Source organism: Falco biarmicus, chromosome 3 (assembly GCF_023638135.1).
Source record: "Falco biarmicus isolate bFalBia1 chromosome 3, bFalBia1.pri, whole genome shotgun sequence".
Lineage (NCBI taxonomy): Eukaryota > Metazoa > Chordata > Aves > Falconiformes > Falconidae > Falco > Falco biarmicus.
Genome location: NC_079290.1, coordinates 109,014,608 through 109,027,650, shown reverse-complemented (window position 1 = coordinate 109,027,650; position 13,043 = coordinate 109,014,608). Strand labels below are relative to the sequence as shown.

At 54.4% G+C, this 13,043-nt stretch overlaps 1 protein-coding gene across 1 annotated transcript in view; it reads left to right on the top strand.

Annotated features, from left to right (window-relative positions):
• EPHA8 (EPH receptor A8) overlaps positions 1-6,399 on the top strand; it is a 51,538-nt gene extending 45,139 nt beyond the window's left edge. Inside the window, exons 14-17 of the mRNA XM_056333481.1 lie at positions 1,509-1,658; positions 2,885-3,075; positions 3,472-3,627; positions 5,013-6,399. Coding sequence (XP_056189456.1) covers positions 1,509-1,658; positions 2,885-3,075; positions 3,472-3,627; positions 5,013-5,127 — 612 coding nt within the window. The 3' untranslated portion in view covers positions 5,128-6,399. The remainder of the gene's footprint in view (positions 1-1,508; positions 1,659-2,884; positions 3,076-3,471; positions 3,628-5,012) is intronic.
• The last annotated feature ends 6,644 nt before the right edge of the window (positions 6,400-13,043 follow it).

Genomic DNA, 13,043 nt, shown 5'->3' with positions numbered 1-13,043 from the left:
AGTGCACAGTGGCCCATCCTGAAGAACATGGCCTTCAGCTCTTGGCTTGACTTCAGCAAAGTGGAAAGTGAGCCAAAAAGAGTCCTGTGTGTCTTTGCATTCAGCTGCTCCCTTTGGTATCTCAAGAAATCACTTGATATTCCAGATCCTTTAATTTTGGGGAAGGTTCCTGCTGCTTGGTTCAAGTACAGCATCTTCCACATCTTGGCTTTGGGACTCCCAGAGGAATGGTAAGAAGGGGCCCAAGGTCAGCTAGGGCTTGCTGATGTCGAAGCAGCCCATCTCCCTGTCTGTGGCCTACAGACACACACATAGTCTGCCCTTCGTCCCACCGAGCCAGCCTCTGAGCTTTCCCTAATCTGAGTTTTTTCCCACTCTTTGTGCACAAGTTTCCAGGGACAGTATGTCGGTGGCCACACTGGGTCAGGAAGGTGACCTGAGTGACCAGAGCTCATGTATTAACCTACCTGCTGACCCTTTTCAATCCTGCCCAGTTTCCAGGGATGCTGTCTCATGTCCCCCCTATGAGGGCAAGCAGGAAGGTCACTAGAGGATGGAGCAGCCACCAGGAATGTCACAAACAGAGTCTTTGAGACATCTTGGCACAGTGAAACCCACCAGAGCTGGTTGCTTGGAGGAAGACTAGGTGCAGTGTGGACAGAGCTGAAGCTCAAGGGTGCAGCGACAGGATCAAGAGCATGAGATCTCTGGTGAGGTCTCAGGGTATCCTGAAAATGAGGGTACTTTCTTGTTCAGAAACTTGTGATAAGATGGTATCCTGTGTTCCACCTCTGCTGTCCTCGACCTGCTCAGGGTATTACTTCCCCACAGGACACATCATTCATCTTCAGTCCCCATCAAGGAGTGTGCCAGAGCAGGCAGGACTCGGGGGGAGGCAACTTTCCCTAGACAGGAATACCTGAAAGCTCTTCCCAGGCACATCGTGCTTACCCTAGCTGGTCTGGGAAACACACCCTACACCACAACTTCCCTCTTCAGAGGGCTGGCAACTACATTTCCAGCTTAAACGTATCCATAGCCTATATATTTCTGGTTTTTGTCAGCATGGTCCTTTAATTCAACAAGTCCTCCTGTTCAGTGCTTGCCTGCCAGAGTGGTAATGGACAGGGAGCACATGCCATCACTCTCCTTGTCTGCTCAAGTCAGGCTCTCTGCTTGTGCTCTGTGCTGTTGCACTCTAGTAGCCCTCGGTCCCACTTCATCACTTTGAATTCCTCTCTCTTCGACACCGAGGGCCAGAGGCGTGCATGAAGATGACCTTGCAAAACAGCACAGCTTTCTCCTTGCTTTACTGGAATCACCTTGAAGTCATCCTTCAGGTACACCTCTAGGCATATCTTGTGCAAACTGCCTCCTCAGTCCTTTCCAGAAGATGCCATCCCAGTGTATCACTTGTCCAACATGCTGTCCCAGCTGCAGAGAGGTAGGGGTGCCCGAGCCCTGCATGCTCTGAGCCTCCACTGTCGCTCACTTTTTTTTTTTTTTAGGGGGGGAAGATCCCCATTCGTTGGACGGCTCCGGAGGCCATCGCGTACCGCAAGTTCTCCTCGGCCAGTGATGTGTGGAGCTACGGCATCGTCATGTGGGAGGTGCTGGCTTACGGCGAGCGCCCATACTGGAACATGACCAACCGCGACGTGAGTGGATGAGGGGCAGCATGGTGGCAAGCCTGCCTCTCCTCCTGCCCTCCCCCAGGCCAGCCTAGCGGGGGGGTGGGTGGGAAAAAGGGACCCCGAGAGCAGCCCTTGCCTCTCCTCACATCCCCGCAGCGCTGTGCACGGTGTGCTTGTCCCCTCCGTGGGGACATCAGTGCCCATCACCTCGCTGCGCAGCCTTTCCCCTTGCAGCGCTGCGGCTCCTCCTGGCTGTAGGCACTGTGGATCTCCCCATCCCTGCCTGCTGCTCGGTACAAGCCTTTCTGCTGGCTGGAGAGCTTCAGCACTTGGTGTGTCACCTTTCTCCTTCCCTGGAAGGGGTCAGGGCTGCCCTGGGATCACGGCAGGCTGGCTGCATTAGCCTGCCAGTCCCTTCTGCACCCAGTGCTGCCGGTCCATCCCTCCCACTGCCCAGGGGAGGCTGCTGAGACCTCCAGGCTTCACCACCCAGCAGCAGGCTTTGGGCTTGTCAGAGTTATGTGGAGTCACTCTTACCTCAAGAGTAGCATAAAAGCTGTAGGAAAATGTAGGTTATATTCCTGGCTACAAGTGGGAGCAAAATTTCCAAAAGGAGGCAATAAAATTAGTATTTTGACTCTGCAGAACCACAGGGCTCCCTCTTTTTTTTTTTTTTTTTTTCTTTTTTTTTCTCTTTTTTTTTTTTCCTGCCTACAGGGACTATAAGTCTGTCTGCCTTCTCCCTGCTCTGGGAGTCCAGAGAGTCCCTTCTCTCCCTAGTGTTTTTATGATTTTAGAAAGTGGCTTTTGTGACAGCAGGGCAGGGACGCAGTGGCTTACACCTCCTCCTCTGCATGGTCCCTTCGAGCAGGGCTCCCTCCAGCCTTGCTGGTGACAAGCCCTGGCTGTAGAACAACCGAAGGCGAGTGCAGCTCTCGTGGCTTGTCTGTTGGAGGAAAGCTCAGTATTTTAGACCTGTTGGACCACTCACTAATAAATCTGCTGCCATAGCAGTGATTTCTTGTATGTGCGTGGTATCCAGTCTGCTTCTGGCTCTGCACAGAGACTGCTCAAAGCTCGCTGGCAGTTCACATGTCATTTAGCATGAATCTTGTGTACGACCCCCCGTGCTTCCCCATCTGATGGCCCCAGCAGCTCATGCACCAGGAATCTGCCCTGTGTGCCACCGTCTGGGGTGCTGGGAGCCGGGTGAGGGTGCAGCTCCACTTCGGTGTGTGGCTTCCTTCCAGGTCATTAATTCGGTGGAGGAAGGCTACCGCCTGCCTGCCCCCATGGGCTGCCCCACGACACTGCACCAGCTCATGCTGGATTGCTGGCAGAAGGACCGCAGTGAGAGGCCACGCTTCTCCCAGATTGTCGGCATCCTGGACAAGCTGATCCGCAACCCAGACAACTTGAAGTGCACAGCCACTGTGAACCGGTAAGGGCTGCCTGAGCTGCCACAATGAGCAGGGGTTGACAGCTGGTGCTGGGCACAGCGCGTGGGCTGCAGCAAACGTGGATATTCTTATCCAGCTCTAGCAGCAGTGGCTTCCCCTGCGACCATGGACATGCGTAGGGCCCATGGGTGCAGGTCATCGGGGGCATTGGGACTCATTCTGCACTTTCCTGCCTTGCTCCCACTGTGGCATCCCCACGCCAGGGTCTGGTCAATACGTGCAGCAGTGCCCATGCAGTGATGTGCCTGCCTTCACCAGCCTGCCAGGGCTCTGTCCTGCCCTCAGCTGCAGGCCCACAGGCTCTTGGAGGTGGGCTTCCCAACCTGGCCACCTAGGACTGATACCTCCTGGTCTAACCCCTTCTGTCCTGCTCCCAGGTTTACCCAAACACGCCTTGAGAGGGGTCTCCTTGACCTGGCCAGCTGTCTGACGGTGGAGGACTGGCTGGACTCCATCCGGCTGGGGCACTACCGGGAAAACTTTGCCATGGCAGGGTACTCCTCCCTGGGCATGGTGATGCGCATGGACATCGAGTGAGTACCAGAGAACACACAGCATCGGTTGGGTTGCCCTGCACCGCCCCACTAGCCCCAAAGAGTGACCGTCCTGCCTTGGCTTGCTCGATCTAGTTGGTCCCTGAAGCCAGAGACACAGCCCTTAACAAATGATGTTGAGACCTGGGATGATGTCCAAGGCTGTGCTGACCTCTGGGAGAAAGTGGAGTTGTACTGAGAGGGTGTGAGTACCAAGTCACCTTTGGTGCTCTGTGGTGGCTCTCCAATGTCATCATAGGTTCCTAGGTAATTCAGGTTGCAAGATGCTTCAGGAGGCTGTGTAATCCAACCTCCAGATCAAAGCAAGGTCAGATATGAGGTTGCCATCTCCTTGCACTTCTCACCTTTGTGTCCCCTGAAAAAGGCATGCCTGGACCAGAGCGTGGCTGCGCCATACGGGGCAGCTTCTCTGGGATCACTGGGAAACTACCAGAGCTGGGGGCACCTCAGAGTTTCTTCAAACCCAGTGTGCTGGACTGGCTCCCTGCTCAGTGCAGCTGGGCAGGGAGGCTCCGTCCAGGGCTGTGGTGTGAGTAGAAGGTCACAGCCAAGTGACTAAGGCTGGGTTAAGTAAGGAGAGCTGGGGAAGACATGTCCCATGACCCCTCCTGCTCTGCCACCTGTCTAGGGCATCACCAAAGTGGCTGATGCTTCAAGTGGTACCAGAAAAGATGGCAACTGTACCTGCTCTTACTCTGGGCTTACATTCCCCATCCCTTGGTGTTAGCATCAGTGCCAGGGCTGGCACCAACCTTTTCTACCTATGAGGAGACTTGTTCCCTGTGAAAAGGCATGGAGCTGCCGGACAGTTCCAGTGACGGTGTGTGCCTTGGCTGAGGTGCAGCAGGTAGAGAAGGAGCCTGTGAAAGAGAAGATGGAGAGATGTAGGCTGTCATGTGCATTGATCGGGTGCTGTACTTGGGGCCGTTGCTGTGGGATTGAGCTGATCTTGATCCTTGTTTCTCATGCACATCAGGGAAGCTTTTGAGTGGGGAAGGCTCATCATCCATCCGTCTTTCTGACTGGGTTATCTGAGGACATCTCGCTAAAACTGAATCCAATTTCAGAGAATCGATCTTGTCACCTACTAGCCTGTCAGTGATCCTCCCCCTGCTCCCCCCAGGGCTATCACAGCAGCTGTGTCAGGAGGATGTGCCCAAGGGAATGGCAGCCTCTCTGTCCCTGGCAGGATGCTCCTGGACCTCAGCAGCAGCAGCCTTGTGCTGATGGGCAAGCGGAGAGGAGCCAGGCATGAGGTCCTGGGCTGGTCCATGGGGTGCGCACACACCGGGAGCAGCAGTGTCCCTCCGGGACCCGGCACAGGTACGGTCTGTGGGGTGTCTGACAGTGTCTTTGTTCTCCAGGGACGTTCGGAGTCTGGGCATCACTATGATGGGCCACCAGAAGAAGATCTTGAGCAGCATCCAGGCCATGAGATCTCAGCTGCTGAACACAAATGGCCCCAGGAGGCATCTCTGATCATCAGCTTCGAGGACCCGCATCGGGCATTCCTTAACACTTACCCTGGCAAAGGGGCAGCAGGGTGGTGAGCAGGAAAAGGGGCACCAGACCAGGACCTGGAGCCCTGCCAGCATCTCTTTGATTTCAGTAACAGTGGAAACACAGCTTTCGAGATACCTCGATGGTCCTGCTGCCTCCTTCCCCCATCTGAAGGGGGGAGCAGCTTTCCAAGTGGTCTAGGGACAGGTCATGCCTCTCTCCATCCTCTACCATGTCCCTGTGGGACTGGGGGTCCCCACACAACTATGCAGGACAGGTGGTAACCCCTTCAGCCAGCAGGATGGCCCCAGCTGCACCTGCAGCTGGAGGGGTATCAGATGCAACAGCAATACCAGGAGCAGTGGGAGTGGGTTTGCCATGGCACACAGCTCCTTTGGATCTGACAGCTGGGCAGTTTGTTGGATCTCTGAACTGAGGAGGGCTCCACAGGCTGCCACACAGCAGAGACAGCCCTGCTCCCAGTGCCTCCCAGTTCCAGTGTACTCCAGCCTGGACCTCCTGAACTGCACCAGCCTGCAAGTGACTTCATGGTCCACCTCTACCAAGCCCAGGAAGGCAGGGGACAGAGTACAAGGTGGCAGTGCCAGGAACAGCTGGCTCTGCATGCAGAGGAGACTTCCCCAGCATGGAGGAGAGTTGGCCAGTGTCTGCTATCTGGAGCCTCCAGAAGCCCCAGGGTGCTGCAGGAGGCTATCCACCTCCTGAAGCCACCAGCACCGCTCCTCTTGGATCCACCACCGCATCCCAGGGCAGCTCAGGCATGGCCACAAGCTCGGGTTTCTCCCCCAGCAGAGCAACCATCCTGGCATCTCCCAAAGCTGTACCAGAGCAGAGGGGAGTGGGAGAGTCTGCTTCCATCTCACGTGATGGAGGGACAGAGAGACTTCTGCCCAACTCTGTGTTCTTATATTGCCCTAGAGAAACCCAAGAGCTGTCCCATTACCACGCTATCTGCCTATGCCCAGGGCTGCCATGTCATCTGTAGAGGGGTCCTGAGCAGCATTTCCAGCTGCAGTCACACAGCTCTATGTCTGGGGACGGGGGCTCTAGGTAAAGAGGATCTTCAGCACTACCCAGCTGGTGAGCCTCGTGACTGGGAGGTTGGCCTTTCCTCCAAAGCTCTCCTCTCCTCCATAGGAGCATCTTTTTTTGGTAGCCTGGTGCAGAGCAGTGGCCTCCAAAGCCTTGTGGAGCTGGTCTGAGAGGCTGAGCTGGCTGCAGAGATGCAGATGTGCCGGGAGGGGGGGGGGGGGGGGGGGGCAGGCTGTGGGCTGGGAAGGTTTCTTTTGGGTGTAAATACAGTTTTCTATGGGTTTGGGAACTGTTTGACTGAAATATGATATTAAGTACACAAAAAAGGTCTCAAAGCACAGAAGCCTCAGCTGTGGGGCTGAACTCACTGCAAAAAAAAAAAATCTGCTGGGAGCGTGGCTGAGGGGGGACGCTGCTGGAGAAGAAGTGCCGGAGGTGAGCCACGCTGACTGCCAGGGACCAGCCTGGCCCACAGCATCCTGTACTTAGCACTGGCACAGTAAATCCAGCATCACTCAAATGCAGGTACTGGTAGGATCTGGCCTGAGGTCTGTTCCTCCCAGTGTTGTTTGGGCACGAGGGGTGGGGTGGGGGGAGGGTTAAAGCCATTTCTCAGCTGCAATAATCCAGGCTAAACTGGCCTTTCCGGGGCTGGCTTAGCTTTCCTTTCAGGGTGCTTATGTCCTGATGGATTCTTTGACTGTGGCGGGCACTTTACTTCTTCCTATGGAAGCTTTTTGTAACGGGGGACAGATGCAATGTGTTGTTTAATTTGTATTGCACCCTGCGTCCTGCACACAGACCCGTTACACCCCCCCTGCAGCCAGCATCGTGATGGAGCTCAGCCCAAGCCCTTCAGCACAGGATGGTGGGTGCTGGCCATGGCCTCTCTTCCAGCATTTGGGACTCTCCGGAGGGTGAGTCCATCATGGACGTGGGGAGAGCAGAGGTCAGGCTAGTGTCCACAAAGTCCTTGGGGTTTGCTGGGCAACCCTGGTAACACAGGCTGCAGGGTCCGTGGTCGGGAGCTGCCCGATGGCCACTTGCCACGTGGTTCATGAGTCAGATCCTGCAGCTGGGGGGTCCTTGGGCTGCTCTCAGCTGCAGGGATGGTGGGGCAGAGTTTGCCTTTTATGTTCAGAGTGTGCACCTCCTCCTGGACAATAAAACTCCTTCTTCCCATGGGCCATCTCCTTGCCTGTTACTGTCGCTGTGCTGCGCAGAGCTGCTTTGCCACATGCAGAGGGCATGGGGGCCTCCACGGCTGCTTCAGAGGCACAGGGGGGCTAGCAGTGGGGTGCCCAGCTAGCCACCACTTTCCTCCACTCCAGAAAGCCTCCCACATGTGAAGGATGATCCACATGGGGAGCAGGAGTGTGTGCGATGGGTCCACAGGTGCAGGGAAGGGCTTGCAGGGTCCCTGGGAGGGGGAGGTTGCTGTGCTGCAGGCTGGGAGAAGCCTCTCCAAAACCACCAAGTCATGGCTGTGTAGGAGCACCTCAAGCAGGAGATCATGCAAGCACAAGGTATTTTGCTTGCAGAGGCTCCTCTGAACCTTGGGGGTCTCCTGCAGGTTTTCCCAGACCCAATCTTACCCTCTCCTGGAAACTCAGGAATCTTTTTTTAAAAAAGAAAAATACCCAAGTGAAACCTCAGTCCTCATGCCCTGAAGTCTGAGCTGAAGTATCTTGTAGGTGAGTTTGCAAAACCCTTCTTGTGGGCATTGAGCTGTGGCTCCAGCTGCCTTCCAGTGAAGGAATAACCAGCCTCTGAATCGCAGGGACAAAGACAACACTAGCACTTGCAGGGAAGAAGCGTATTTTTCTTGCCATAGGAAACTAAAAGGGCATCACAGCACAGGGTGGGGTTGGCTCTATCCGTCTCACTGCCTCCTCACCTGTCCCCAGCCTTTGCAGCGGCATCAGGGATGGAGGTGGCCGTCCCCAGGCAATGCAGCCACACTCCACGTCCCCGCTGTGGAGAAAGGCCAGCCTGGCCCATCCAGGGTGCTGTGCAGCCCTGTGCTCCCAGTCCCCCCAGTCCTCCTTGTGCCAGCTGCCTACGTGCTATCCAGTTATCCTGCCAGAGCATCCTTCCTCCCAGTCCCCCCTTTTGCCGTTCTCCCCAGTGACCCATTGCCCACAGCACAGGCCCCCAGACTGGGCAAGCTGCTGCTGGGCAGTCTCCCCAGCACTGAGGACTGAGCTCACAAGCCTTGATCTCCACATTCCCCCTTACATTTCCTAGCCTGGTATTTACCTTTCCTGTCACTGCCACCAGTACCATGGCCGCAGGATGCCTGTGGCTTCTCCTGTTGCTCCTGAGGTGTCCTGTCATAGACCCTTCTCCTTTGCCCATCACCCACCCAAACACATCCTTAGGATCGTGGTCCAGCTTTCTAGTTTGCTGGAGCCTTTATCTGCCAGAGATTTCACAAAATATGGTTGGAAGGGACCTCTAAAGGTCACCTCACTCCGCTCCGTTGCGTGCACGTCCAGTGCACGCAGGTTCTGCTCAGACGCTTGCCTCTCAGGTGGACAGGGACAGCAACCATGTCACATCTCGGTCACAGTCCGTTGCTGGCACCAGGCATAGTGGGACAGCCTGGGAATGCTGGGATGTGTCAGTGTTCACCGAGAACTCACATTTTGTTAATTTATTTCAGTTATGAATAAAGCCGGCATCCGCACTGTGCAAAATGTACAAAGTTTTCTTACATGCCTCAGTCCCAAAGCGAACACTCGATCTATGGAAGGGTGGATGCTGCTGGTGCCTGGCTCCTTCCCCAGGTATGGCCAGGGACAGATGCTGTCAGCTAGGCTGGTGTGCATTGCTCCGTGTGGGCGAGGACCCGTGTTCCACCGCTACTACAGCATCACTTTGTGAAAGACTGTGAAGCTTCAGCCCAGGGTATCACCCCGCTCTCACAACCCCCAGCAAGACAAGGCATGGTCGTGTCATTTTTAACACATCATTTCTTCCCCCTCTGGAAAAGATGAATGACCATGAAACGGCAGCCCTGGCAAAGGCCAGTCGTTGCGGGTTCCTCTCCAGGACAAAGAGCCATGTCTCCAGACCTTGTGCGCTGCTCCGAGTTCCCAACACTGAACTCCACCGCAGGCGGTAGGTGTCTGGTCCGGCCCTGGGGACAGGGCTGACACCTGGGGATCCTGATGGCTCAGAGAGGAACTGGCTCGGCAGCAAATCCCTTGTGGAGAAGACTTAGGGAACTTGTCCGGGGGAAGGAGCTGGTCAAGAGGCAAAGTCCTCCATCCAAGGAGAGGTGATGGAATCTCTGGCTTACGTATGACAGCAAGTAACCCCCTTCCATCTATCAAAATAGCCCTCGGGCTTTTCACACTTCCTTAAATGTCCCCCAAGAGACTTTAATTCCAGCTTACATGGTTGCAAGCTGGTCTTTCCCTAGTAGAACAGCTTTTCTTTTCTAGTCACACCCAATATTACCCCAAGCTACAAATAAGTCATCTCCGAAGCATTTCATTTACAGCTGTCTAGGCCAAATTCGGCTGTGTCATTAGCAAAAGAGGCTCTGCAAGCTTTGTGTGCCTGGAGGTGGCAGTCTGGACTTGCAGAGCACCTGCAGAGCCCTGCATGGAGCCACCCGCCTCAGCTCCGCACCCACACTCAGTTTGTGCCAACTTTAGGCAGGTTTGCAGGGGTCAGATGCGCTCCGTGGATGGTGTTAACAGATGGTGAACTCTGCTTCGTATTTACTGATATGATTCCTGTCTGATCACATACCAGCTTAGTCTGCCAAGGCAGGCTGTATTCCCAAACCACCTTCTCTCTCTGCTTTTAGCACAGTCATTTAGCATCATGTCCAAGCAAATTACTCAGGATAATCTGATGTAAGATAGAAGTATCACCCACAGCTGCTGTTTTAACCCTTGGAAGGGTTACGGGTTAGGTTCTGCAAGGGTTTTGAAGTCTTCAATAGGTCACGCCTTGGAAAGCACCGTCAAGGAGTGAGATAGCAGCAGGGTTTATCCCAGGATGAAGGGAGGCTGACAGAGCGCCTGCTGTGCCATCAGGCCAGGGTCTCCCCAGCTGGAGTGAGCTGGGCTCTGGCGGGGATGAGTCAGGACCACTCATCCACAGTTTCTGATAAAGCAGAAGTGAGCCTGGCTTCTGCTGCAGGGGCTGGAAGCATGGGATGGGCTTCGGAGAAGAAGCGCAGGTCTCAGATTAGGAGGTCTCCCTCTGAGCAGTCACCTGCTGTGCTGAGTGGGAAAACGAGGAAAGGAATGGCCCTTCATTACTCGCCTTGTGAAAGCGCCTTCCTCTCTCAATCGGGTGTAAAAGGGAACCTGGACTGATCAGCCTGATTAACCTCCAGTGACATGACGTGTATCCCACCCCTGTGCCCAGGGGAGTCCCACCAGCCCATGGAATGCAACCTAAAGCATCTCACCCAGAGGGGAGTGCCAGGGGATCCCCAGACACACACAGCCCAGGCCCTCAGAGATCTGTGACCCACCCCACCACCCCCCACGTAGTTGGGGGGGGGGGGGGGGGGGTAGCGGTTTTGCTGTGCAGCACGTGAGCAGGTTGCTTAGATTCTGTACTTTCAGCAGTTTATGGGTCCTTCATCCAGCAACCGAGGCACAATTACATCTGCTCTTCTGAGCAGGCTGTCAGATACCCACAATATCCAGAAAAACAACAGAGCCTTTTCTGGATGAAAACTCCTGGCAGCTGTGCCTTGGGAAATCCCAGCGCACAGTTGCTGCATCTCCTGCTTATGCTGGTCCTTCTGGAAGGGAATTGCAGACCACCTGCAAGTGCCAGAAAGATTTCTGCATGCAAAGCTGGCGACACTTCCCCTACACACCATGCTGCTTATTCTTGGAAGTGAAAAAAAGCAAGATTCTTCTTATTGAGTTAAAAAAGGCTAAGGCATTGCACACCACACAGGAAACTTGTGAAACGGGTGAAGACGTTGAAACCTGTTGATCTACACTCAGCCCCAGCACATTAGAGATTTTCATTTTGCTGATGGTGAAAGAAGGTGAAATTGTTCCCAGGCACTCAGTGATGTCTTCCTGACCTCAGAGTCTTTAACTCATATAGATTTCTTCTTACTCATCCTATGTCTCATTTCCTCCCCGCAGCCTATGTCTCATTTCCTCCCCGCCTTCCCATCTTCCCCTGATAAAGCTGTCCTGAAGAGTGGCCCTTGTAGGGAGCGGGCAGTGGGATGGAGAGCGTGGGAGAAGTGGCATTTGGTGGATAATGTGTCCTTCCCAAACACAGAGCGGGGTGCGAACTGACGGACTGTATCGAGGAGGAGAGGCGAGGGTGTGCAGTGCAGAGGTGCTGAGTGGTGGGTGGTCTTTGTGCCTGGACAGGAGCTGAGGGAGTGTGGAGCAACAAAGGCAGTTTGGACGGACCTGCATTGGTGCACTGATAGGGCATGAGCTTGGGAACCAATGTGTGCTGCAACACGGGCAGGGCATGCTCCAGGCACCGGGAGAGCTGCCATCCCAGTGCGGAGGAGATGGAGACACGGGAAGCCCCGGAGAGGCAGGAGCAGCAGGCTTACACCCCCCGACCCCATCCCACATGGATACGCAGCAGGGAGGGGTGAAACCCCATCTCATGCTAGGCTCCTCTAAACCTGTTATCAAAAGATGAGGTTCCTTATTACAATTTCTTTATTTCTCTCACATTCAGAGCTGCCAGTGAAGGGTCAGCAGCACTTACGAAATTTTCAATTCTCGCAGGTTTTGAATTTACATGTTTTTTTCTGTGTCTGAGCTGGAAGAAGATTATGAATAAAAGATTAAAATTGGAGGTCTCCAATCATTTAAGAGCAATGCAATGAGCATTTATTCCAGGGACGAGTGTGAGCCAAACACTGCTGCATGCATACCAAAAATTAGCAGCAAACTTCAAACAGGGCCCAAACAAAAGGCTGTGCTCTTTGATGTGACTCTCTGCTGGGGTGCAGCAAGGAGTGAACTTGGGGAGCTGAAAACCTCTGGGCTCTGCAGGGTCTCGGGAGCAGAGCAGCAGCCTCCTTGACTCCAGATGCTCCAGAGGACAGATGAATCCCACTGGCTCCATCAACGCTTCCCCATCACTGAGCCCTGCTGAGAGGCGATAGCATCATACAGGAGCATCTTGTGCGAGTGATGGGGCTTTTTAAGACAGAATGGAGGGGTGGGTGGTGGGAAAGGGAGGGGGGTAGAACAGATTTGAGTGAACTAGTATGTGGCTGAGAGACTTGGGAAGAGCTGTGGCAGGAGGAGGAACTGGGATGAGCTGAGGAGCACAGGGAAGCTAAGGTGGGTCTGAGTGGGATGGGAGCTAAAATAAGAGGCCAGTGCAAGCCATGCCTGCTGGGGAAAAGGGCTCTTCATAACCAGAGGCCATGGCTTACTGACTATAAGCTTTGCAAAGGCAATAAAATAAGCTCTAGCAAAATCTTTGGCTTCTGTGCTCAGAGAGATGCAAACAGGATGGCACTTGCTTGTCTATAGCCCCTTCTCTGGCCATGGACACATTTCTATTCTCACCATGCAAAAATCACCCATCCCTTGCTCCTACCAATACCTGACCTTCCTCCCTGCACCCTCACTTTTCCAGACACTTGAATTTCAGTTCATTTCTTTATCAACACTTTGATACTTAAGGGATTAGGCACAGACATGACTTGTGGCTCCCAGTGCAGCCTCTCTCAGGCTTTGCTGGGATAAAAGTCCCCCAGCCTGAAATGGAGTGTTAGTCTCCTCGGTGCTGTTCCCTGCCTCAGTTTCCCTTGTCCTTTCAGAGTCCTACTCCCGTGCCCGAAGCTCAGATCTCCCCCCTCCAACCTGGGG